The 26,982-nt window shown below is 43.6% G+C and overlaps 1 protein-coding gene across 1 annotated transcript in view; it reads right to left on the bottom strand.

The window, feature by feature from the left end:
* Nucleotides 1-26,062, bottom strand: part of LOC110489621 (HERV-H LTR-associating protein 2) — a 31,543-nt gene extending 5,481 nt beyond the window's left edge. The window contains exons 1-3 of the mRNA XM_036943768.1: nt 25,649-26,062; nt 24,380-24,670; nt 24,218-24,305 (exon numbers count right to left, since the gene is read on the bottom strand). Coding sequence (XP_036799663.1) covers nt 24,218-24,305; nt 24,380-24,670; nt 25,649-25,742 — 473 coding nt within the window. The 5' untranslated portion in view covers nt 25,743-26,062. The remainder of the gene's footprint in view (nt 1-24,217; nt 24,306-24,379; nt 24,671-25,648) is intronic.
* Between the last annotated feature and the right edge of the window lie 920 nt (nt 26,063-26,982).

Genomic DNA, 26,982 nt, shown 5'->3' with positions numbered 1-26,982 from the left:
CAGTTATGTGTCCTAAATATTACAGTTTACTGCTGTAACTGTGGATCACTTCCAGGCCAGCTGATGGTGAGTAACTATTGTTGAGGGTCTGTCCTGGATACTACAGTTAGTTGATGGTTTTCCCTGGATACTACAGTTAGTTGAGGGTCTGTCCTGGATACGACAGTTAGTTGATGGTTTTCCCTGGATACGACAGTTAGTTGATGGTTTTCCCTGGATACTACAGTTAGTTGATGGTCTGTCCTGGATATGACAGTTAGTTGATGGTCTGTCCTGGATATGACAGTTAATTGATGGTTTTCCCTGGATACGACAGTTAGTTGATGGTTTTCCCTGGATACTACAGTTAGTTGATGGTCTGTCCTGGATACGACAGTTAGTTGATGGTTTTCCCTGGATACGACAGTTAGTTGATGGTCTGTCCTGGATACGACAGTTAGTTGATGGTTTTCCCTGGATACGACAGTTAGTTGATGGTTTTCCCTGGATACTACAGTTAGTTGATGGTCTGTCCTGGATATGACAGTTAGTTGATGGTTTTCCCTGGATACGACAGTTAGTTGATGGTCTGTCCTGGATACGACAGTTAGTTGATGGTCTGTCCTGGATACGACAGTTAGTTGATGGTCTGTCCTGGATACGACAGTTAGTTGATGGTTTTCCCTGGATACGACAGTTAGTTGATGGTTTTCCCTGGATACTACAGTTAGTTGATGGTCTGTCCTGGATATGACAGTTAGTTGATGGTTTTCCCTGGATACGACAGTTAGTTGATGGTCTGTCCTGGATACGACAGTTAGTTGATGGTCTGTCCTGGATACGACAGTTAGTTGATGGTCTGTCCTGGATACTACAGTTAGTTGATGGTTTTCCCTGGATACGACAGTTAGTTGATGGTTTTCCCTGGATACTACAGTTAGTTGAGGGTCTGTCCTGGATACTACAGTTAGTTGATGGTTTTCCCTGGATACTACAGTTAGTTGATGGTCTGTCCTGGATACGACAGTTAGTTGATGGTCTGTCTGTAACGGTTTTCTTGATGAGAAGGAGAGTCGGACCAAAATGCGGCGTGTCTATTGCAATCCATGTTTAATGAATTAACACACTAAACACAAACACTACCAAAACAATAAACTTAACAAAACCCGAAACAGCCTATACTTGTGTATCCTAACACAGAACAATGACATCAGGACACTAAGGACAATCACCCACGACAAACTCAAAGAATATGGCTGCCTAAATATGGTTCCCAATCAGAGACAACGATAAACACCTGCCTCTGATTGAGAACCACTTCAGACAGCCATAGACTTAGCTAGAACACCCCACTAGCTACAATCCCCATACAAACACACCACATACAAAAACCCATGCCACACCCTGGCCTGACCAAATAAATAAAGATAAACACAAAATACTTTGACCAGGGTGTGACAGAACCCCCCCCCTAAGGTGCGGACTCCCGAACGCACCTCAAAACAATAGGGAGGGTCCGGGTGGGCGTCTGTCCATGGTGGCGGCTCCGGCGCGGGACGTGGACCCCACTCAATCAATGTCTTAGTCCCTTCTCCTCGCGTCCCTGGATAGTCCACCCTCGCCGCCGACCATGGCCTAGTAGTCCTCACCCAGAACCCCACTGGACTGAGGAGCAGATCGGGACTGAGGGGCAGCTCGGGACTGAGGCAGCTCGGGACTGAGGGGAAGCTCAGGAGTGAGAGGAAGCTCAGGAGTGAGAGGAAGCTCAGGAGTGAGAGGAAGCTCAGGAGTGAGAGGAAGCTCAGGCAGGTTGACGAATCTACCAGATCCTGGCTGGCTGGCGGTTTCGGCAGATCCTGGCTGACTGGCAGATCCTGGTCGACTGGCAGATCTGGAAGAGTCTGGTCGACTGGCAGATCTGGAAGAGTCTGGTCGACTGGCAGATCTGGAAGAGTCTGGTCGACTGGCAGATCTGGAAGAGTCTGGTCGACTGGCAGATCTGGAAGAGTCTGGTCGACTGGCAGATCTGGAAGAGTCTGGTCGACTGGCAGATCTGGAAGAGTCTGGTCGACTGGCAGATCTGGAAGAGTCTGGTCGACTGGCAGATCTGGAAGAGTCTGGTCGACTGGCAGATCTGGGAGAGTCTGGTCGACTGGCAGATCTGGGAGAGTCTGGTCGACTGGCAGCTCTGGCTGCTCCATGCTGACTGGCTGCTCCATGATGACTGGCAGCTCTGGCTGCTCCATGCTGACTGGCTGCTCCATGCTGACTGGCAGCTCTGGCTGCTCCATGCTGACTGGCTGCTCCATGCTGACTGGCAGCTCTGGCTGCTCCATGCTGACTGGCTGCTCTGGCTGCTCCATGCTGACTGGCTGCTCCATGCTGACTGGCAGCACTGGCTGCTCCATGCTGACTGGCGGCCCTGGCTGCTCCATGCTGACTGGCGGCCCTGGCTGCTCCATGCTGACTGGCGGCCCTGGCTGCTCCATGCTGACTGGCGGCCCTGGCTGCTCCATGCTGACTGGCGGCCCTGGCTGCTCCATGCTAACTGGCAGCTCTGGCGGCTCCTTGCAGACTGGCAGCTCTGGCGGCTCCTTGCAGACTGGCAGCTCTGGCGGCTCCTTGCAGACTGGCAGCTCTGGCGGCATCCTGCAGACAGGCAGCTCTGGCGGCTCCTTGCAGACTGGCAGCTCCTTGCAGACTGGCAGCTCCTTGCAGACTGGCAGCTCCTTGCAGACTGGCAGCTCCTTGCAGACTGGCAGCTCTATGCTAACTGGCAGCTCTATGCTAACTGGCAGCTCTATGCTAACTGGCAGCTCTATGCTAACTGGCAGTTCTGAACAGGCGGGAGACTCCGGCAGCGCTGTAGAGAAGGAAGGCTCTAACAGCGCTAAACAGGCGGGAGACTCCGACAGCGCTGGAGAGGAGGAGGGCTCCGACAGCGCTGGACAGGCGAGGCGCACTATAGGCCTGATGCGTGGTGCTGGCACTGGTGGTACTGGGCCGAGGACACGCACAGGAAGCCTGGTGCGGGGAGCTGCTACCGGAGGGCTGGGGTGTGGAGGTGGCACAGGATGGGTTAGACCGTGAAGGCGTACTGGAGATCTTGAGAGCGGTGCTGGCACAGGACGTGCAAGGCTAGGGAGGTGCACAGGAGGCCTGGTACGTGAGACTGGCACCATCTTCACCAGCCGACTAACACGCACCTCAGGACGAGTATGGAGCGCTGACCCAGGTGCCATCAAATCCCCGACACGCTCCGTCGGGCGAATTCCATGTTTAAAACACCAACACAGCAACTCCCTCATTTCTCTCTCCTCCAATTTCGCCATTAACTCCTTCACAGTCTCTGTTTCGCTCACCTCCAACACCGGCTCTGGTTCTGGTCTCCTCCTTGGCTCCTCACGATAAACAGGGAGAGTTGGCTCAGGTCTGGCTCCTGACTCTGCCACACTCTCCCTGAGCCCCCCCCCAAGAAATTTTTGGGACTGACTATGGGGCCTCCGTCCGCGCCGCCTTGCTTGCTTCGCAAACTCCATTCTCCTATATCCTTCCGCGCACTGCTCCATCGAATCCCAGGCGGGCTCCGGCACTCTCCCTGGGTCGACCGCCCACCTGTCTATCTCCTCCCAAGAAGTATAGTCCATACTGTACTCCACTTTGGGCTGTTCTTGCCTGTTGACACGCTGCTTGGTCCCTTTGTGGTGGGTGATTCTGTAACGGTTTTCTTGATGAGAAGGAGAGTCGGACCAAAATGCGGCGTGTCTATTGCAATCCATGTTTAATGAATTAACACACTAAACACAAACACTACCAAAACAATAAACTTAACAAAACCCGAAACAGCCTATACTTGTGTATCCTAACACAGAACAATGACATCAGGACACTAAGGACAATCACCCACGACAAACTCAAAGAATATGGCTGCCTAAATATGGTTCCCAATCAGAGACAACGATAAACACCTGCCTCTGATTGAGAACCACTTCAGACAGCCATAGACTTAGCTAGAACACCCCACTAGCTACAATCCCCATACAAACACACCACATACAAAAACCCATGCCACACCCTGGCCTGACCAAATAAATAAAGATAAACACAAAATACTTTGACCAGGGTGTGACACTGTCCTGGATACTACAGTTAGTTGATGGTTTTCCCTGGATACTACAGTTAGTTGATGGTCTGTCCTGGATACGACAGTTAGTTGATTGTCTGCCCTGGATATGACAGTTAGTTGATGGTCTGTCCTGGATACTACAGTTAGTTGAGGGTCTGTCCTGGATACTACAGTTAGTTGAGGGTCTGTCCTGGATACTACAGTTAGTTGAGGGTCTGTCCTGGATACTACAGTTAGTTGATTGTCTGCCCTGGATATGACAGTTAGTTGATGGTCTGTCCTGGATACTACAGTTAGTTGAGGGTCTGTCCTGGATACTACAGTTAGTTGAGGGTCTGTCCTGGATACTACAGTTAGTTGAGGGTCTGTCCTGGATACTACAGTTAGTTGATGGTCTGTCCTGGATACTACAGTTAGTTGATGGTCTGTCCTGGATACTACAGTTAGTTGATGGTCCTGGATACTACAGTTAGTTGAGGGTCTGTCCTGGATATGACAGTTAGTTGATGGTCTGTCCTGGATACTACAGTTAGTTGATGGTCTGTCCTGGATACTACAGTTAGTTGAGGGTCTGTCCTTAATTAACTGGGAACTGGGAACTTGGAAATATCTGACATCCGACTTCAGTGCATCCAAGGCAAATGGGAACTGGGAAAATAAATAGTTTTGACCCGGAATTCCAACTCGGGAACTCAGGCCTGTTTCTAGAGCTCCAACTTTCCAACCTGAAGACCACTGACGTTATGAGTTCCCAGGAGTCTTGAAAGAACCATCAGGGCTCTCGTCTCCATTAAAACCAAATATCGATCCAGGTTTAATGTGACAGCAGAGATGAGGTGCTCAACGTCGACCACGCCCCCTGACTTTGAGAATCTCCTACACAACATGCATCAGGCACACCTAACTCATTAGTGGTGGTGAGATAAGAAACATGTCAGACTACTTTGCAATTGACTGTCATAGTCCCACATTACAATTATGTGAACGTGAGTTGAGAAGACAATTAGAAATACTGTTACAATGTTCCTCAATCGACTGCCATAGCCCCAAATAAAAAAAATAACATTCTGTTAATTAAATTTTTTTTTCTTACATGGTTGGGGTCGTGAGAATTTTCAGTTATCAGAATGGGAATACGTTTGGGAACCACTGGCCTAATGTATCTGTGTTCAATCAGGTGTAGGCATATGGTGCCGAGGCTGTAAGGCCACTAGATGGCGATGTTCGGCTGTCTTTGACCTGATCCATCTCTGGGTAGGAGTTGCCCTGAGGCACAGATCTACAATCAGATTTCCCTTCCTAAAGTCTTATCCTAAACCCTGAATGAGAATACAAAACTGACCTCAGATTCTCTAGAGGGACCTTTATCTTACTCCAACATAAACACAAGTTCAGCACATGATCCTGCAAGGTTGCAAGCCTCCTCCCAGAATCCAGGAGTCACTGACCAGTCTCAAGCAGGACCAATGGTATTAGACCAGTGTCTTCTGGTTACTGGCAGGTTGATGTGGACACGAGATCAGGAAAATGGTTGCATTCACCTGTGGACAGCTCCCATGAATACCATTCAGGCTCTGTAATGCATCAACAACCTTTCAGACACTGGTGCAGTGTTTCCTTGGAGACCAGGCATTATTGACTAGGCCTACTCACTGATCCACTTGTTAAGAGGTGGAAAACAGAGGTTTGGTTTGGGGTTGAGCAGGCAACGTGAACTAGAAGCAAACAAAGTATAGTGAAGTTAACATATTTGATAACATTGTTCATAGTATTACGTGGAATGATAAGGCTTGTATGAATATTTTCTCATTAGGACATTAGGACACTCTTTAAGTAAAGAAACCAATCAGAATGTGTTATTTGACTGGTAACTCCAGCCTAGGTGAATCTTCTGTTGGTTTTTAAAAGTCTCTGTTGGTTAGCATGGGAAACATATATTTGCCTGCTGTGAGATGTTTGAATGTCCACTGTGAATAAGGTCCATTTTCACCTCTAGGTCAACCTCTTCTTAATTCTTGAGACACTGCAACAGTATTGCTGCTATGTTAGCACTTCACCTTGGTGTTCATCAAAATATCTCCCCCTTTTTGTCCCCGATTCAGAAGTTGTTTTCCAAATGGACCGTTTTCATTAGCTGCACAGAGAAAGATAGGTGGATAAGTCGGTTTCATTTCATCCCACGAACAGAGCTTTATATCACTGTATACAGACAACATTCCTACAGTACCTGTGGTGGAGGCAGTCATCTCACATTCAGCTGCTGGTGACATTCTCTGTAGAACCCAATCAGAACCATTAGTCACTATCATTCTAAATTCAGAACATTTTGATTTGTTAAATGGCTCAATAGAGGCTAACTATGGTTGTTACAGTGAGGGAAAAAAGTATTCGTTCCCCTGCTGATTTTGTACATTTGCCCACTGACAAAGACATGATCAGTCTATAATTTTAATGGTAGGTTTATTTGAACAGTGAGAGACAGAATAACAACAAAAAAATCCAGAAAAACGCATGTCTAAAAATGTTATAAATTGATTTGTATTTTAAGGAGGGAAATAAGTATTTGACCCCCTCTCAATCAGAAAGATTTCTGGCTCCCAGGTGTCTTTTATACAGGTAACGAGCTGAGATTAGGAGCACACTCTTAAAGGGAGTCCACATAAGCAATCAATCAATCAGATTCCAAACTCTCCACCATGGCCAAGACCAAAGAGCTCTCCAAGGATGTCAGGGACAAGATTGTAGACCTACACAAGGCTGGAATGGGCTACAAGACCATCGCCAAGCAGCTTGGTGAGAAGGTGACAACAGTTGGTGCGATTTTTCGCAAATGGAAGAAACACAAAAGAACTGTCAATCTCCCTCGGCCTGGGGCTCCATGCAAGATCTCACCTCGTGGAGTTGCAATGATCATGAGAACGGTGAGGAATCAGCCCAGAACTACACGGGAGGATCTTGTCAATGATCTCAAGACAGCTGGGACCATAGTCACCAAGAAAACAATTGGTAACACACTATGCCGTGAAGGACTGAAATCTTGCAGTGCCCGCAAGGTCCCCTGCTCAAGAAAGCACATATACATGCCCGTCTGAAGTTTGCCAATGAACATCTGAATGATTCAGAGGACAACTGGGTGAAAGTGTTGTGGTCAGATGAGACCAAAATGGAGCACTTTGGCATCAACTCAACTCGCCGTGTTTGGAGGAGGAGGAATGCTGCCTATGACCCCAAGAACACCATCCCCCACCGTCAAACATGGAGGTGGAAAAATTATGCTTTGGGGGTGTTTTTCTGCAAAGGGGACAGGACGACCTCACCGCATCAAAGGGATGATGGACGGGGCCATGTACCGTCAAATCTTGGGTGAGAACCTCCTTCCCTCAGCCAGGGCATTGAAAATGGGCCCTGGAAGGGTATTTCAGCATGACAATGACCCAAAACACACGGCCAAGGCAACAAAGGAGTGGCTCAAGAAGAAGCACATTAATAAGGTCCTGGAGTGGCCTAGCCAGTCTCCAGACCTTAATCCCATAGAAAATCTGTGGAGGGAGCTGAAGGTTTGAGCTGCCAAACGTCAGCCTCGAAACCTTAATGACTTGGTGAAGATCTGCAAAGAGGAGTGGGACAAAATCCCTCCTGAGATGTGTGCAAACCTGGTGGCCAACTACAAGAAACGTCTGACCTCTGTGATTGCCAACAAGGGTTTTGCCACCAAAGTACGAAGTCATGTTTTGCAGAGGGGTCAAATACTTATTTCCCTCATTAAAATGTAAATCAATTTATAACATTTTTGACATGTATTTTTCTGGATTTATTTGTTGTTATTCTGTCTCTCACTGTTCAAATAAACCTTTTAAAACCATTACAATTATAGACTGATCATTTCTTTGTCAGTGGGCAAAGGTACAAAATCAGCAGGGGATCAATTACTTTTTTCCCTCACTGTATTATCATCATAATAGCTTCCCTTTCTGTTTCAGGTAACTTATTGTCCCAGCTACTACAGCTCCTCTCTCTTCAGAGAGAGACTGTCTGGGACTTCCAGAGGGACCCTGTTATATACAGGTAAAGAACCTACATTCATCAAGGTGTGGGTGTGATGCTACAGTAAATAACCTAGAGATCACAGTGTAGCTACTTCCTCATCCCATGGCAATATATATGTGCACCACGCACACAATAAAGTAAACCAATACTTTAAAAAATGATGTCCCACAATCAATCAACTACCTCTCCTAATAATGTACAGTAATTGAATGAGACAAAGCAGGGGATAATATACTGTCACTGAATAGTAAGTATTATGAATACAGAAGACAGTCATTGGTAAATGCACATTTTATATTTGCAAAACAAAGTATTTTTGTAGTCAAATATGGTGCTGGTCCAGAAATAACCCCTAGCTCCTACCCTCCTGCTTGCCACTCCATATGGATCCTAAATGATTATGACTTCACCTTGTCTTCTGTAGGTAACATTTTCATAATTGCTTATAGTTACTGAATTCATTCAAGTCTCTACAAGATTCTAGTGTCTAAACCAGTAGTGATTTTGTCATCAACATATTATATAATCAATAATAGCCATTGTCTCTTTCTAAGAGAGACCATGACCACACCCTGTAGAACACCAACACATTTCTTATCATATTCTTCTTGACTTTTGACTCTGCTTACACACCAGAGAGAGTTCTAGAATGTCCTTTTTGTCTTACCCAGGATCAAAATCCTCTCCCTCTGTCTGAGCTACTGGTATGTCTGCTGTGGCTGAACCCTCTTCCCCTTGACCTTGTTGTTGTCTTTCTCTGTCTTCCTCTCTTTCTTCTTCATTCTGAAGTGGTTTTCTGAAGTGGTTTTCATTTGGACCATTTGTATTTGCTGGAGGGGGACAGGTGAGTTTAGGGTGAGTTAGCAGGATTCAGACACACAAACAGCTAGTATGAGTAAATGCATGTAACCATAAGGACATGAATATTCCATGAAGGTCTACCTGCGGCAGAGAGTGACTCTTCCTCTTCAGGTGAGATGGTGTTCATCGCTTGAGACCATGTGGGCTTTTTGGATTTGCACAGAAAACCTTGAGACAGGAGACAGAAAAATATCAGAAACTGAAAGCTGTTCATCAAAAGCCACCAATGTAACCCTCCTCTCTGTTCATCAAAAGCCACCAATGTAACCCTCATCTCTGTTCATCAAAAGCCACCAATGTAACCCTCCTCTCTGTTCATCAAAAGCCACCAATGTAACCCTCCTCTCTGTTCATCAAAAGCCACCAATGTAACCCTCCTCTCTGTTCATCAAAAGCCACCAATGTAACCCTCCTCTCTGTTCATCAAAAGCCACCAATGTAACCCTCATCTCTGTTCATCAAAAGCCACCAATGTAACCCTCATCTCTGTTCATCAGGAGGTGGTTGTGTTAAATGGTTCAACAGATTATGATGTCATCATCATCATAACTTACCTCTCAGGAGGTAACATATCACTGCTGCTATAATCACTGCTACTATTATTATACCAGTGATTGAACCTGGACTCAGTCCATCTGAAACTGAAGGAGAAAATACAAAGTATCAGTTTTATTGTTGAATGTGATCCTGTGACTTACAGTGAGGGGAAACAGTAAGAGTAAACTTTGTACCATCAGATAGTTTATCAGGTGTGATCTGCAGGTAGGTGAGGATCAGGTGTGTGTCTCTGGCAGTAGAGAGTTCACAGCTGTAGGTCCCCTGGTGGACCATGGTTAACTTGTGGAGCTGAAGGCTGCCAGAGTCAGACAAATTCTGAACCTGCTCCTTCCACTTGTCAACAACATACATCTGAGATGTACTGTTGGTGTAGGTGGAGGTAAGGATGGTAACTATCTGGTTGAACGTCCAGGTGAGGTCAAAGGTCAGGAGGTCAGACTGAGAGACACTGCAGGGGATGGACACCTCACTGCTTGGAGATCCTTGGACAGGAGCTGAGATGAGGTCATGAGAAAGAGCCTTTTTAGGATGGTCTTTGCATATTCTGTCTCACATTGATGTGTTGTGTTTGTACAGTTTGCAGCCAGATAAATATATTGATGAATTTATTCATTTATTTATGAATTGATTGATTGATTACCTTGCTGTTTCAGGGTTGCTGTCCTTTCTACTGTCCCAGAGGTCACGGTACAGATGTTGGTTCGGTCTCTGCTAAACTGTTTTGTGCTGGTGATGTCATAGAGGCCCCGGTCATCCACCTTGATGCTGGTGGAGTTCTGGATGGTTCCAGGGTCAAATGAAAGGTCAGAGGGGGGGTCAGTGGACCAGGTGAGTTTAGGCTCAGGGTAGATACCTGTAGAACTGCAGGTGATGATGTCATCTGATAACTGTATGTCCACCAAGCGGACTGGAGCTGCAACAAAGTAGACATTACACATGGAGCAGCATGAAGTGATCATCATAGACAGACAGACAGACATTCTGTACCTTCCACTGCTATGTTAATGAAGGACTCCATGTTGCCTTTAATAGTGCTGGTATAACACTTGTATCTGCCCTGGTCCTGGAGTGTGATCCCTCTCAGCAGTAGTGAAGCGTTTCCTTTGGGGATCTGGTCATTGAACAGGGCTGTTCTCCCTCTGTAACGCTGGCTCTGCTGTTTGAGCTGATCTGTACTGTAGTAGTAGGAGTGGACGGTCAGGTCCTTGTCTTCTGGTTTCATCCAGTGGATGACTTCCTCACTGCCAGGCAGGAAGCTGCAGGGCAGGACACAATCCTCTGAGAACACACAGGTTACATGGACGTCTGGAAGAGAATAAACACAGAACACAGATTCATCAACACTGACTACACAAAACATTAAAGACACTGGCTCTTTCCATGTCATAGACTTACCAGGTGAGTACAGGTGAAAGCTTATTGATGAAAGCTTATTGATCCTTTACTGATGTCACTTGTTAATAAAATGCAAATTAATTACTTAAAAATCATAGAATGTGATTTTCTGGAATTTTGTTTTCGATTCCGTCTCTCACAGTTGAAGTGTACCTATGATAAAAATTACAGACTTACAGACCTCTACATGCTTTGTAAGTAGGAAAACCTGCAAAATCGGCAGTGTATCAAATACTTGTTCTCCCCACTGTATGCAAATGCCTTTGAACAGGATATGAGAGTAGGTGACAAGCGCACCGGTTTGTGTCAAGAATTGCAAAGCTGCTGGGTTTCCACAACCAACAGTTTCCTGTGTGTTTTAAGAATGGTCCACCACCCAAAGGACATCCAGCCAACTTGACAGAATTGTGGGAAGCATTGGATTCAACATGGGCCAGCATCCCTTTGGAATGCTGTCGACACCTTGTAGAGTCCATGCCCCAATGAATTGAGGCTGTCCTGAGGGCAAAATGGGGGTTTACTGCCCAAATTGGTATGATCAGTGCATAACACTTAGCCTTAGGGTGGAAGTTGCCAAAGATCACTACACGCAACAGGAAAACTCAGCTCTTAAATTAATTTGTCAGTCTTCGGCAATGACCAACATGTTTATGATCTACAGTAATTAATGTGTCTGAGAAGCTTGTTTTACGGTATCATATGATATGGAGTCTGGAGTCTGCACTGTAATATTTTGAGACAAACATAAGGTAAAGACAGATGAACTAAGACAGAATGATGATGGTTGTTACTCACCTCCCCCATCTGTGGATGTGACAGTCCACAGCAGAATCACCAGACAACAGACCCCAGACAACAGACCCCTTAATGTCATGGAAACCAGACCCCAGGCCATCTCCACAGAGACCAGACCACAGTGTTATCGTTGTGGATACAAACTCCTCTCTGTCAGAATCTAGTAGCTGTGTTGTCACACTTCGCCAAATCCAGTTAGTCACAGAGTAAAGTGCCCATTCCGGTTTTGTGTTGGTATGCGAATGTCATTCCTTAGCAGTAAGCCTAGTTTCACTCTTCAAGAGCAGTGCCATTGGTAGACCAGGTAAAAGGATAGTTCACTCAAATTACAAAATGACACATTGGTTTCCTTACCCTGTAAGTAGTCTATGGACAAGGTATGACAGCAATTCATGCTTTGGTTTAGTTTCTGGCACTGTTTCCACATGCTAATATTTTCAGGTATCAAGTTTGTATTGTCACGTGCACCAGTTCAGTGCAATGCCTTTCTTGTCAGCTGTAAGGGTGCGTGCTGGTGGCAGGGAAGCCAGGCGCAAGAGATCGAACTTGGTATAAAACAGAGCAGTTTAATAAGTGCTCAAAAACTCCGAAAAACAAAATATACAAAATAATACAAGTGGGAACAAAACCCGTGGCACACCAGAACATATGTGGCACAATGTTTACAAACAAACAATCACCGACAAAGACATGAGGGGGAACAGAGGGTTAAATACATAACATGTAATGAATGGGATTGGAACCAGGTGTGATACAAGACAAGACAAAACCAAAGGAAAATTAAAAGAGGATCAGCGATGGCTAGAAGGTCGGCAACTTCGACCGCCGAACGCCGCCCGAACAAGGAGAGGGACCAACTTCGGCGGAAGTCGTGACACCAGCTCTTTTCCCAGTAACAGTATAAATATCAATATACAGTAAGTAATCAATATCAATATACAGTATAGTACTATAAAGTAAAGTAGAAGAAAAACACATGGGAAATAGAAATAAGAAGAACATGAGAGTGTAAGTAAGCTAAATACAGGGTCCGTTCCAAAACCATATTTACAATGTGCAGGGGTACTGGAGAGGAAGGGCTCAATATGTATAGGGGTAAGGTGACCTCGGCCTCAGGAGTAGCAGCAGCTTATATGATGATTGGATGTGTGTGTGTGTGTGTGTGTGTGTGTGTGTGTGTGTGTGTGTGTGTGTGTGTGCCTGTACCTATACAGTAGTAACATGTTATTTAACTGGTAACTACAGACGAGGGGAATGTTTTGGTCTAAATCTCAAGCAGTGGCAGAGAGCAACGTCTCTGCCCATCAACAACTGGAACAACTTTTGTTCCTTAAGGATTAGCCCTTTTTTTTAAAACATTTTTGCCTACAATGACATACCCAAATGTGACTGCCTGTAGCTCAGGCCCTGAAGCAAGGATATGCATATTCTTGGTACCATTTGAAAGGAAACGTGCAGATATCTAAGGGTTTGCGACATTCAGAATTTGACTGATGAGGTAATATTACATTCATAAGTGACTGTAATCGATAAGATATGAAAATATCTGGAGAGTTAGTTCGGAAATAGAAACTTTTTAAACATTTTCCTGTGGTGCCCCAACTTCTTTGTTAATTCACGTTACATGATTAGTTTAATAGCATAATTAAATTACATAGAGAATTGAGTTGATAAATGAAGTCTTCACATTTAATGATACGACACTTCAAATAACCTGTAATTTCACTTCCGTTCTCAGAACAAGTACTTAAACACACTAAGGAAGACAAACATGGTGATTGACATTGGGATGAAAAATGGAAAAGCTAGTGGAATGGTAGTGGTTCTGAAACAGGAGAAAATGAATACACTGTACATAATACTACCCCCATATAAAATATTACAGAAATAAATAAAAGTCAGCATTACAACAGTAACAACTAACTATTAAGTCTGCACCGAGGAGCAGGGTTTCAGATTCGAGGCTGGTAACATGCACAGGGTGTTCAAGCGATAAGTCCTGGAAGTGTGGTTTCAGCATGTGAGAGGTAGTCTGAGTAAAACCTGGAATGGTAGTGTCGCATCGTTCCACTTTTAACCAACTAAACGTTGGCTTCAAAGCCATTTTGAGATCGTTGAACAATGTTTGAGAGATGACCGATATTTTTGTGCTTGAATTAATCAGCGCATGACAAGTTAAGCAGTTCTCCAGGACTGTTTCCAGGTATGGCCGCTTAGAGTTGCATTTAGTGAACATATTCCCCACAAAGTGGAGTGGTCGTTCGCAACGATGTGATGTGCCATATCTGTTCAAGATGAACTTAAACTTTAAGATAAACTTTTCGGATGTTGAGTGGGCTTGGCTTTAGTGAAGCTTTGGACCTTTTTCTTCGCAACGTTTGTATCAGTATATAGACAAAGCCTGTGGGCTTGTTTCTTGATCGAGCGGGAGAAATTAGACTTTTAACTTCCTTGCTACGGGTGTTAATTCTTGCAGACCTGGTGTCCGGTAATTCCCCGTTTAGTCCTTGTGACTTATCTTTTAACCTTTTCTCACATTTTTATCGCTTTAGTTCTTGACATAGTGGAACTTCTAGAGAACATAGGTCTATGTTTTGATCATCCTTTAACGTTTTGTTACCCTTGTGCTCTGACCCTTTGTGTCGGTTGGGTGCAGGAACGTAGTGAACAGGTCGAGTGTAGCGGTAGTCATGTTGATGGCGACGTACTTTACAGTTATTTCGACCACTGTGGTTATTGGAGTCGTGATTTCGTGGTAGAAACCGCTGTTGTGCGTCATCTCTCAACACTCCAATACCTGATAATGCACCCTCTATAACTGGAGTGAATGCTCCTGGTCAAACTTCAAAACTGAGACGTCAGGGCTCTTAGAGTTGTGTGCTTTTGATGCTTCAAAAGCTGTGCTTGCAAGCTCTCTGAATTGTAAGATAGGCAAGCCATCGTGGGCTGTAGGTCCCAAGTAGGTAATGAAATTGGGATACATGTTCAACAGAAACATTTCTTTAAATGGTAACAGCTCTTCCATTCCTGTTTCAGTGAGTAGGCCACAGTAAGATGAACAAAGCCTATGATAGTAATCTCATGTGTGTTCATTCTGAGGTTATTTGACATTGTTAGCCAGTGAGCTGATGTGTGTGCAAGTCGCAGAACCACTGAATTCTAATTTCAAAGCTGTGGCAAGTTTAGCATTGTTGTCACACCCTGACCTGAGAGAGCCTTTTATTGTCTCTATTTTGGTTTGGTCAGGGTGTGATTTGGGTGGGCATTCTATGTTTTGTTTTCTAGGATTGTGCTTCTATGTTTTGGCCGGGTATGGTTCTCAATCAGGGACAGCTGTCTATCGTTGTCTCTGATTGGGAATCATACTTAGGCAGCCTTCTTTCCCTGTTGTTTTGTGGGCAGTTGACTTTGTTAGAGGCATTATAACCGAAGTTAAGCATCACGGTCGTTTCTTGTTTTGTTGGCTACATTTTCTATAAATAAAAGGAATATGTACGCTCACAACGCTGCACTTTGGTCCGCTACGTACGACGCCTGTGACAGTTGTTGTTTAGCATGTGTTGCTGTTGTAGACCATTAACCTCGTCACCTGTCTATTTGACGTTCGTTTTAACAGGTAACCCTGTCAGAATCCATAGCGTTCAGGTAGCCATCCAATGCGTCCTCTATGTCAGCTAGGAACATCTCAGTATCATTTGGCTGACCTGGAATGGGGTCAAAGGTGGGGACATTTTTGACAAGTTTGTCAAGGCGCTCTGTGTCAACTTGGCGGAGAGGGTTGGCTTCATCATGTGGGAAAATTGAGGTCGAAAGTCCAAGAGGATAAGACTGAGGGACACATGAGGGAGGCAAAGTCTGAAACCTTCTATGTCTTTACTCCTTTGAGTACCGAGCTCCAGTTGTTTGGTTGGGTAGTCACGCTGTAGCGCATGACCGTTCTGAAATTCCTTCAGATGGTACCTAAGGGTGATATTCTGCTGCCTAGCAGAGTCAACTTGAGCGCTTAGAGGCACTTGCTCCGTTCGGTATCATACTTATCTGTCATGGTTTGCAGATAGAGGTCTTCAGTATGGAGCGAGAGATTCAGTGATGAGATTTCCTCCGCTTGCTTAGAAAATCAATACTTCCATCTTCATCACCTGAGTTCTCTCATCATTCATGGGTCAACAACTTCAATGAGTTCTGCTGATTTGTCATCCAACTTCGTCATTGTGTTCATTAACTGATCGTCTTTGGTCTGCAGTAATGTTACTTTGAGAAACGTTCAACAAAACTGCTTGCATGTTATCAAATTGCACGTTTGAAGTGGACTACATCGTATTTAGTTTTGGCTAAATCGAGTTGTTCCTGTAGAAAACTATTTTGTTTTAGAGTTTGTGCTCATTCATCATAAGTATTTGCAATTACTTTTAATTGTTCAGATTTGAAACACAGTTCCTCGGCTAGCAGAATGTTTTCATTTCCTGCTTTTGTCAGTAGTTGCTCAGTTCTCTCCACCTGTCCCTTCATGTCAGCCATGTCTGGCACCTGCTTCTGCTGAGCACTGCGGTACTGGACCGATGCCAATCTTTGATGGCGATACATCAGGGCTAAAGTGGAGAGAACCGTACAAAGCCTGTGTTCGTTGGTTGATTTTGGAGAGCGTTGTTCGCAATTCCTGCTATTGTTCCGCTAATGTCATAATTAGGGTTTGAATTGCTGCTGAGGTCAGTGATCAATCCTTTTAGGGGTGAGGGTCACTAATTAGCGGGGGAGTATGGACCACCCCTTCTGATAGCTTGCACATTATTAGAACATTTGAGAGGAAAAATGTCCCTATGATTTTAAAGTTTGAGTTTGGATTTATTTTTATCTATTTATAGACGTTAATTAACCATCAATACTATCAGCAATGCGGGAGTTGGACGTGAATGAATTTGCAAAATAAAATCGTGATTCACATAAAAATAAAAACAAGATTACTCAGTCCATTTATATTTTCCAACGGGGCTTTACATTTAGGTGAGTTTTAGTAGCCTCGTTTCACTGCCAAAAATACAATTATACCATCTAGAAAAAGTTTTATTAGAGAAATAACAACACGTCACATACAGGTAGCCTAGTCAAATAATTAACATCCAATCACATTAACCATTGCTATCTCATGGGAAATCCAAACGTAGCTGCTGCTCATGTTGGTATCTGTACTGATTGCACAAAAGCCATGACAGGGAGACATAGTGGAGCGGTAACGCGCGTGTAAGCAGTTGCTCCCGATGCCACTTGGGTACACTGCAGCGTCCACCGAGAGGCTCTTGCTGCCAAGGGGATGCCTCATAGTTTGAAAGACATTTTGGACACTACAGTGAAAATGGTTCACTTTGCTAAAGCAAGGCCCCTGAACTCTCATGTATTTTCTGCACTATGCAAAGACATGGGCAGCGACCATGTAATGCTTTCAAAAAATATATATTATTATATATATTTTTTTATGTATATATACATTTTTTTAGCCCTTTTTTCTCCTCAATTTCGTGGTATCTGTTACGTTTCTGTGTTGTTGTGGGTTTGTATGTGTGTATTTCAGGATGGCTTCCTGGATTCCAAAGCAGCTGATTGGTCGGCCCATCACTAATTAGAGCTCTGACCCCGCCCTCTCGTCAGGGGATACAGCTGTCTGCAATTACCGACTCCTTCTGCAGCTTGAAAAGCAAGTGTTCCTTTGTTAGGAAAGGGAGTTTCTTTGTATGTCCTGTGTTGGTTGTTAGTCTGGTATAATTTGTAAAGTATTTTGTAGCTGCTCCTACAAAAGGTATGTGTATACCATAGTGCCTAGTGTTTTTGGTTTATTCAAATTGTTCACTAAGTTTGAATTATTCTGTTTCATTTGTTCCCAGGGGACGGCACCTTGGGAGAGTTTAGGCAAGAGGGCTGCAGGCATACATATACCCGTAGTAATTACTGTCTATGCACACTAGGTAAGACCTGGGCGGACCACCCCTTGTATTTTGGTTAGCACGCCAGGTGGCATTACGAATAGGTAACCACTGGGTAGGCAGGTAATGTAGACGACGGGGAACTTTAACTTTTACTTTCTTTGCTTTGGTTCTGTCCAGCCCAGTCCAGGAAGAATAAATTATCTGTAAACGGTAATATTCTCTGCCTTTGTCATCCTTATTTTTTTTTATATTTGAGAGACCAGTTTAAATTTGTCTTTACTGACCATAATTTTCACTTGTTTGACCGCTTGCATGATGATGAGTTTCTCACACGACTGGCCTATTTGGGTGATGTTTTTTTCTCGCCTGAATGATCTGAATCTAGGATTAGACTCTTCGCAACTATATTTGATGTGTGGGACAACAATTAGGCTATGATTAAGAAGTTGGAGCTCTTCTATGTCTGCATTAACAAGGAAAACACACAGGTCTTTCCATCATTGTATGCTTTTTTGTTGTGCGCAAATGAACTCAAGCTTACGGACAATGTCAAATGTGATATAGCGAAGCACCTGAGTGAGTTGGGTACGCAATTATGCAGGTACTTCTCCAAAACCGATAATACAAACAACTGGATTTGTTGTCCCTTTCATGCCCTGCCTCCAGTCCACTTACAGATATCTGAAAAAGAGAGGCTCATTGAAATTGCAAGAAGTGGTTCTGTGAAAATGTAATTTAATCAGTAGCCACTGCCAGATTTCTGAATTGGGCTGTGCTCCGAGTATCCTGCCTTGGCAAATTGTATTGTTAAGACACTGATGCCCTTTGCAACCCCGTTACCTATGTGAGAATGGATTCTCGGCCCTCGCTAGCAGGAAAACTAAATACAGGCACAGACTGTGTGGAAAATGATTTAAGACGGACTCTCTCCAATACAACCCAACATTACAGCGTTATGTGCATCCTTTCAAGCACACCCTTCTCATTAACATGAGTTATTCACAATTTTCAATGTACAAATAAGGTTTTATATGTAAGATGGTTAAATGAATAGCAAATATATTGATTATTATTTGTGCCCTGGTCCTATAAGAGCTCTGTCACTTCCCACAAGCTGGGTTGTGAAAACTCACACTCGTTATGTATTATAAATGTATCGTATAGTGTGTGGCAGGCTTACAATAATGGGAAAAAATAACATTTGAGAGTGCGCTGACCCTGGTGTTAGAGGGGGGTATGCAGCTGGAGGTTGAATGTTTGAAGGGGTACGGGACTGTAAAAGGGTTGGGAACCACTGATCTAGGTTAATATGGGAATGTTTAAAATATCTCATTTTAATTGGAAGAACCTGAAAGGTATGTTAGACAATTTCTTATTAAATTGATTGAGATGATATCCAATCAATTGAGATTGGCTGGATTATCATAAGTGTAACCAGTAAATCAAATGTGAGGGTACATTCACCACCAGGGTCACTTATCCCAAAGGCTGAAGCTACATGGGATTCCCGTGAAGGCGGGGCTTCCGTCAGTACTGGGGGTTGTACTCAATGAGCTTTGCAAAAGCAAATTTGACTGATAAATCAAACCTGTATAGGCTATTTGGGAATTAAACTTTGATTAACCTGAAAGCATAGCAGTATCAAGGTTAATGTTGAAATTGTCTCATTTATAGAAGCCAATCAATTTGGATATTATTCAAAATGCCTATTTGAAAAAGGTAAGTCTGGTAATTTTACCTCGAGTTAAATTGAATGAGATGATGATATCCAATCAATTGAGATTGGCTGGATTATCATAAATAGCAAACCACTTCAAAATGTAGCGACCTTAGAGAGCCTTTTTATTTCTCTATTTGGTGAGGTCAGGGTGTGATTTGGGTGGGCATACAAGTTTTTCTATTTATTTGTTGGCCTGGTATGGTTCCAAAATCAGAGGCAGCTGTCTATCGTTGCCTCTGATTGGGATCATACTTAGGCAGCCCTTTTTCCAACCTTAGATTGTGGGATCTTGACTTTGTATAGTTGTTGTGTAGGCTGCAGAACTTTACGTTCGTTTTGTATTTTGTTGTTTTTCGGTGTTCATTTTAATAAATGTAAGATGTTCGCCTACCACGCTGCACCTTGGTCCGATCATTCAATCAACGAGCGTAACACAGCTCCATGCTTTCTGGTCTAATGTACATTTTGTCAGCAGTGGTTTGATACACTTATGGGAAAAGGGAGTTCCATGACGCCTGATGTAATGTCTCTGCTCACGTGGGCATGGCCACTGACTTGGTCAAGACCTCAAATTAAAACAATTCTCCTTCAGAAGACTAAGATCACATTATCCTAACCAAAAGTATTCTTATGCTTAATCATTCATTTTATACAACATTCAGATGCAAACCCCATAATTGAGAAGTGTATACAAACAAAGATACAGTAATGTGTGTTTCCTGTTCTTCATGAAGTCACCAAATGAAACAAACCCGACATGACTGTTCCTTAAATGTCCACGGACTGGTTCCACTGTCACGTCCTGACCATAGAGAGCCTTTATTTTCTATGGTAGAGTAGGCCAAGGCTTTCGACTCTGTCAATCACTACATTCTTATCGGCAGACTCAACAGCCTTGGTTTCTCAAATGACTGCCTCGCCTGGTTCACCAACTACTTCTCAGACAGAGTTCAGTGTGTCAAATCGGAAGGCCTGTTGTCCGGACCTTTGGCAGTCTCTATTGGTGTGCCGCAGGGTTCAATTCTCGGGCCGACTCTTTTCTCTGTATACATCAATGATGTTGTCTTGCTGCTGGTGATTCTATGATCCACCTCTATTCAGACACCATTCTGTATACTTCTGGCCCTTTGGACACTGTGTTAACTAACCTCCAGACAAGCTTCAATGCCGTACAACTCTCCTTCCGTGGCCTCCAACTGCTCTTAAATGCAAGTAAAACTTCAACTGATCGCTACCATCACCTGCCCGCCCGTCCAGCATCACTACTCTGGACAGTTCTGACCTAGAATATGTGGACAACTGCAAATACCTAGGTGTCTGGTTAGACTAAACTCTCCTTCCAGACTCATATTAAGCATTTACATTCCAAAATTAAATCTAGAATTGGCTTCCTATTTCGTAATAAAGCATACTTCACTCATGCTGCCAAACATACCCTCGTAACACTACCGATCCTTGACTTTGGCGATGTCATTTAAAAAATAGCCTCCAACACTCTACTCAGCAAATTGGATGCAGTCTATCAGAACTGAGATAAGACGGGGCTTTACCTAGCAAAGACTTATAGATGACCTGGAGCCAGTGGGTTTGGCGACGAATATGAAGCAGGAGCCACCCATTTTGTCACCAAAACCCCATATACTACCCACCACTGGGACCTGTATGCTCTCGTTGGCTGGCCCTCGCTTCATATTTGTTGCCAAACCCACTGGCTCCAGGTCATCTATAAGTCTTTGCTAGGTAAAGCCCCGCCTTATCTCAGCTCACTGGTCACCATAGCAGCACCCACCCGTAGCACGCGCTCCAGCAGGTACATTTCACTGGTCACCCCCAAAGCCAATTCCTACTTTTCCCACCTTTCCTTCCAGTTCTCTGCTGCCAATGACTGGAACGAATTTCAAAATCACAGAAGCTGGAGACTCATATCTCCCTCACTAACTTTAAGCACTAGCTAGCTGTCAGAGCAGCTCACAGATAACTGTACCTGTACATAGCCCATCTGTAAATAGCCCATCAAACTACCTCATCCCCGTACTGTTATTTTTTTGCTCCTTTGCACCCCAGTATCTCTACTTGCACATTCATGTTCTGCTAATCTATCACTCCAGTCTCTATCACTCCAGTGTTTAAGTGCTAAATTGTAATTATTTTATGACTATGGCCTATTTATTGCCTTACCTCCCTTGTTTGCACACACTGAATAATACTTTTTTTCTAGTGTGTTATTGACTGTAGGTTTGTTTATTCCATGTGTAACTCTGTGTTGTTGTTTAGTGTCGCGCTGCTTTGCTTTATCTTGGCCAGGTCGTAGTTGTAAATGAGAACTTGTTCTCAACTAGCCTACCTGGTTAAATAAAGGTTGAATAAAAAAATGTACTAAAAAATATTGATACAACAGTAGCTAAGATGTGAAGAAGTCTGTCCATCATAAAATGCTGCTCTACCTTCTTAACAGCATTATCATCAAGGCAGGTCCTACAGGACCTAGTATTGTTGCACCTGGACTACTGTTAAAACATGTGGTCAGGTGCCACAAAAAAGGAATTAGGAAAATTGCAGTTGGCTCAGAACAGGGCAGCACAGCTGGTCATGTTTAGTTAATTAAATTGAAATGTGTCAATTGTGATCATGGTCACAGCTCTATCGCAAATGTATCATTCTCCACATGTCATGTCAGTTTCCCTGTGGACTTTTCTCTGAAATGAGATGTTGAACTGTCAGAGGCTATGCTAGATGCTATACTAGACGCTAGCTGCATCTAGCTCAGCAGACCATGACAATGTTAAATTGCAATTTATAAACCCAGATTTTAGTCAGTGCCTATTAAAATGAAAGTCAAACTTGCAAATAGGCCATTTATAATGGTTTGTAATCTTAACATCTGGAACATAATAATGGCACAATTGCCAGGAAATAGCCTAACATTCGTTTAAAAAAAAGTTTGTCCCAAGTGTTTCTTGTACAGAAATGTTCAGATCCTCTGCAATAAAAATGTAACATTTTCTGTTAATTACATATTTTTTTCCCACTGTCGTTCTCTACTAAATTCGGGACATTATGGTGTGTTAAATGGCTAAAAAGAAGTTGACTATGGTTATTTTTTTTTTACCTTTATTTAAATAGGCAAGTCAGTTTAGAACACATTTTTATTTACAATGACGGCCTACCCCGGGCCAATTGTGCACTGCCCTATGGGACTCCCAATCACAGCCAGATGTGATGCAGCCTGGATTTGAATCAGGAACTGCAGTGACACATGCTGCACTGAGATGCAGTGTCTTAGACCACTGCGCCACTCGGCAGCCCAAACCATTTTAGGTAACTTATTGTTCCTGCTTCTCTTCAGAGAGAGACTGTCTGGGACTTCCTGCTATATACAGGTAAAGAACATTCCTCAAGGTGTGGGTGTGGGTGTGATGCTATCACAGTGTAGCTACTTCCTCATCCCATAGCAAAATGCATGTGCACATGTAGCATGGTTCATTCTGCATTGTGTACTTTTAAATAGGACACTGCCACAACTATATGTCTGCTGGTTGGATTATTTTTTATTTGCCCTGCACACAAAGAGACAACACACAATATTTTAGCCCTTGGCGCAGTTGGAGCTCTCAGGCACCTTGCTAGCTGAAGGTCAGGAGAGAACCAAAAAGGAATAGCGGATGCTGCGTACACACATTCAGTGCACAACAGCACACCATAAAATACAAGTGAAATGATATAGAACATAATTCAGACAAAATAAAAGACATACCTGCACACGAAGAGACAACACACATTATGTTAACCCTTGGCTCATTCACAGTTCTCAGGCACCTGCGCAAGCACGCTCACTCAAACACTGTCCCAAGTACTCACAAGTTACAATAGATAGCCTAGTTAGCGAGCTCAGTGAAACTTGTTAACATAAATCTTTATATTGTCCACATTGTAACAAACCTATGGTAGCATAACAGTACATTGTGTATCATTGCCACAGTTTTATATTGAACAATTTTGGAGCCAAGGACAACATACCTTGCTAGCCGAAGGTCAGGCAAAACAGAACAATAAGGGAGTACACAGATAACCCGCGATGGGGCCAAACTAAAATATACAACTTTTACAATATTGATATGAAAAAGTGTTTGTACACCAAAAAATAACATTATCTATGCAGCTGTAATAAAAAATATATATACTTTTTATTTATATATATATATTATTATTATTATTATTATCAAATTATAAACATCCCCTCTTGACCTGGCCAATTTGAATTGGTCCTTGTGTGCAACTTGGTGCATAATCAACAACATCACACACACACACACACACACACACACACACACACACACACACACACACACACACACACACACACACACACACACACACAATAAATTTAACTAAAACTTAAACTATGTTCCACAATAAATCAACTACTTCTCCCAATGTATTGTAATAGCCACAAACCCCTGGCTAGGCACTCCATGTAGATCTGAAGGATCCACTGCCTTTTGTAGGTGCCATCATTGCTTATTTGCTTATCTGCAACTTAAAGTATCCAATTGTGACCTTTCCTCTTTGTCCTCCCCTGGGTCTATGTCTCCTCTTCTGTCTGAGGCACTAGTGTGTCTGCAGTGGCTGACCTTGTTGTCTTTCTATGTCTTCCTCTCTTCCTTCTTCATTCTGAAGTGGTTTTCCACTCTGATCGTTTTCATTTGGACCATTTGTATTTGCTGGAGGGGGATAGGTGAGTTTAGGGTGAGTTAGCAGGATTCAGACACACAAACAGCTAGTATGAGTAAATGCAGTGGACCAGGTGAGCCAGTGGACCAGGTGAGTTTAGGCTCAGGGTAGATACCTGTAGAACTGCAGGTGATGATGTCATCTGATAACTGTATGTCCACCAAGCGGACTGGAGCTGCAACAAAGTAGACATTACACATGGAGCAGCATGAAGTGATCATCATAGACAGACAGATAGACATTCTGTACCTTCCACTGCTATGTTAATGAAGGACTCCATGTTGCCTTTAATAGTGCTGGTGTAACACTTGTATCTGCCCTGGTCCTGGAGTGTGATCCCTCTCAGCAGTAGTGAAGCGTTTCCTTTGGGGATCTGGTCATTGAACAGGGCTGTTCTCCCTCTGTAACGCTGGCTCTGCTGTTTGAGCTGATCTGTACTGTTGTAGTGGGAGTGGATGTTCAGGTCCTTGTCTTCTACTTTCAGCCAGTGGCTGAGTTCATCACTGCCACGCTGGAAGCTGCAGGGCAGGACACAATCCTCTGAGAACAAACAATAAACACACGTTAAGTGAGCATCTGGACAAGAGAGGATTCAAACACAGACTCCTACACTCCCCAATAGTCAGATACCCTGGGAAAGTGAGTAGGCTCTTTGTTTATATCAGAGTGTTATTAACCTGTTATTATTGTTAATATTAACCTGAGTCCATTCTGTCATTGTGGTCATCCTCGGTCCTCCACCTGCCCCCCTCCACACCATCAGCACCTAACCTCTAACTAAGATCACAATCTAAAATAAAGACCCCAGTCAGACCTGAATGACTACACTTCCTTCATGCCTCTAATCATACCACACACCCATTCAGCAATCATTTACATTGATAAACCATCTTAGCCTGTCTTGTCTGTTAAGTTGAATCACAGATTCCTACTTTGAAGATGTTCAAACAATCACAGAGAGACGTTGATGAAACCTCATTTTCAGTCACATGATCCTTCATCTGTATAACACTTTGCCTTAGAGTGGAAGTGGCCAAAGATCACTACGCACAACAGGAAAAGTCTGTTCTTGAATTAAGTAATTCATGTTTCAGAGAAGCTTGTTTTACAGTTAAACTGATGTGAGGTGATTCCAGTGAGTTTATATCAGTAAAACCCTGTCTGTCCTGTGTGATAACAACTTCCCTCCTCCCAGGTGCTGCTAGCTCAGCACTTACTGTCAAACAGACCTAGGACTACAGATGTATGATCTACCTTGAGCCTGTTTGCTACAGCAGGAAAATAATCCTGCAGCAACAGGAAATGTGAATTATTATGTGGATTATAGTTACGCCTTTTTTGAAACTTGAGTACACTAAAGCTTTGCATTTCCTATTGTGCAATAAAATTCACAGCAACAAAAGAGTGATCAAATTAAGATCGTACATCTATTGGAGTTATTTTGGAATGCAATTTTTTGAGGCAGACAGAAGGTAAAGACAGATGAACTAAGACAGACTGATGATGGTTGTTACTCACCTCCCCCATCTGTGGGTGTGACAGTCCACAGCAGAATCACCACCAACATCAGACCCCTTAATGTCATGGAAACCAGAACCCAGGCCATCTCCATGGAGACCAGACCCCAGGTTTATCGTTGTGGAAACAAACTCCTCTCCCTCTTAATGGATTGTAAAGAATACAGTACCTGTGCTTGTCATTCCAGTTTTTTTACTATTGGCCAAATAATTGTAGGGCAAAGTGTACTGCATTGTGAAACATTTATAGATTAGATAGGGCCTTTCTGCTCTTAGACAAACACTCCCCCCTTGTGAAGTTGTGACTGAGCTTGGTTTGCACGACAAAGCAGTGACTGTGCTAAAGCAAAATGTCATGGATAGACTGCAAGGTAAGCAGATAATGACTGAACAACTCAGTGAATCTGTCTGACTATGTAGCATTTTACTGGTTGGCCGATTAGATCTTTAAAGTCTGTATGAATGACATGACAATGAATTGGCCTCCCCTCCACATACTCTCCATGGATATCCACCAAGGATATGGTTGCCAATTATTTCCTGGATATAATTAAAGTTCTTCAACATTCATTACTTAGATTTATTTTTTGTCAAACATTTAAAAAAAGTTTTGACATACTGCTCACCACAGGTAGGTAAAAACAGAGACAAACTGTAAAAGGCCAATATCAGCAGACTCCAGGTGAAGGAAGTCCCTTGCAGTTATGTGTCCTAAATATTACAGTTCACTGCTGTAACTGTAGATCACTTCCAGGTGAGTAACATCAGTCCTGCCAGGTCTCATCCCAAGGCTTCAGGTAGACCTACTCATGGTACTGCTGCTCCATCTACCAGCTGTGTAGGTCATGCCGTCTCTGGCATGGCCGCGGGAACATGTTTGGGGGTGAGGATGTTGACATTTGTCGACAAGGTCTCTCCTGTGGTAAGGGGACTGCTCACAGACAAGCCTCTCTCATTGGCTGTGGTTTCTGGGATAAGAGACAATATGGAAGGGAGAGATTACTCACCAAACAGAAGTACACACATCATACACTAGTTAACATGCCGTCAAGGCTAAGTCTAGCAGTACGGATGTTTACGTTTCGGTTGGAAACAAAATTATTTTCTAATCGGTTCACTCTGAACAGAACCATTATTTTTGTTCTTGTTCCGTTCCACTGTTCTGACCAGAAAAATAAAGTTCTGACCCGGTTCAAACCCTAAAACACTAACGGTTTATATTGTTTCTTTGTTGTCACGTTTACTCCTGCTCCTCCCCTAACCCCCGGTCCTGGGATTCATCATTATGCACACCTGGCATCCATCATTACGCACACCTGGCATCCATCATTACCC

This window comes from Oncorhynchus mykiss, chromosome 15 (genome assembly GCF_013265735.2).
Source record: "Oncorhynchus mykiss isolate Arlee chromosome 15, USDA_OmykA_1.1, whole genome shotgun sequence".
Classification (NCBI taxonomy): Eukaryota; Metazoa; Chordata; class Actinopteri; order Salmoniformes; family Salmonidae; genus Oncorhynchus; species Oncorhynchus mykiss.
The sequence above is the reverse complement of the archived record's forward strand: the minus strand, read 5'-3'. Positions and strand labels throughout refer to the sequence as shown.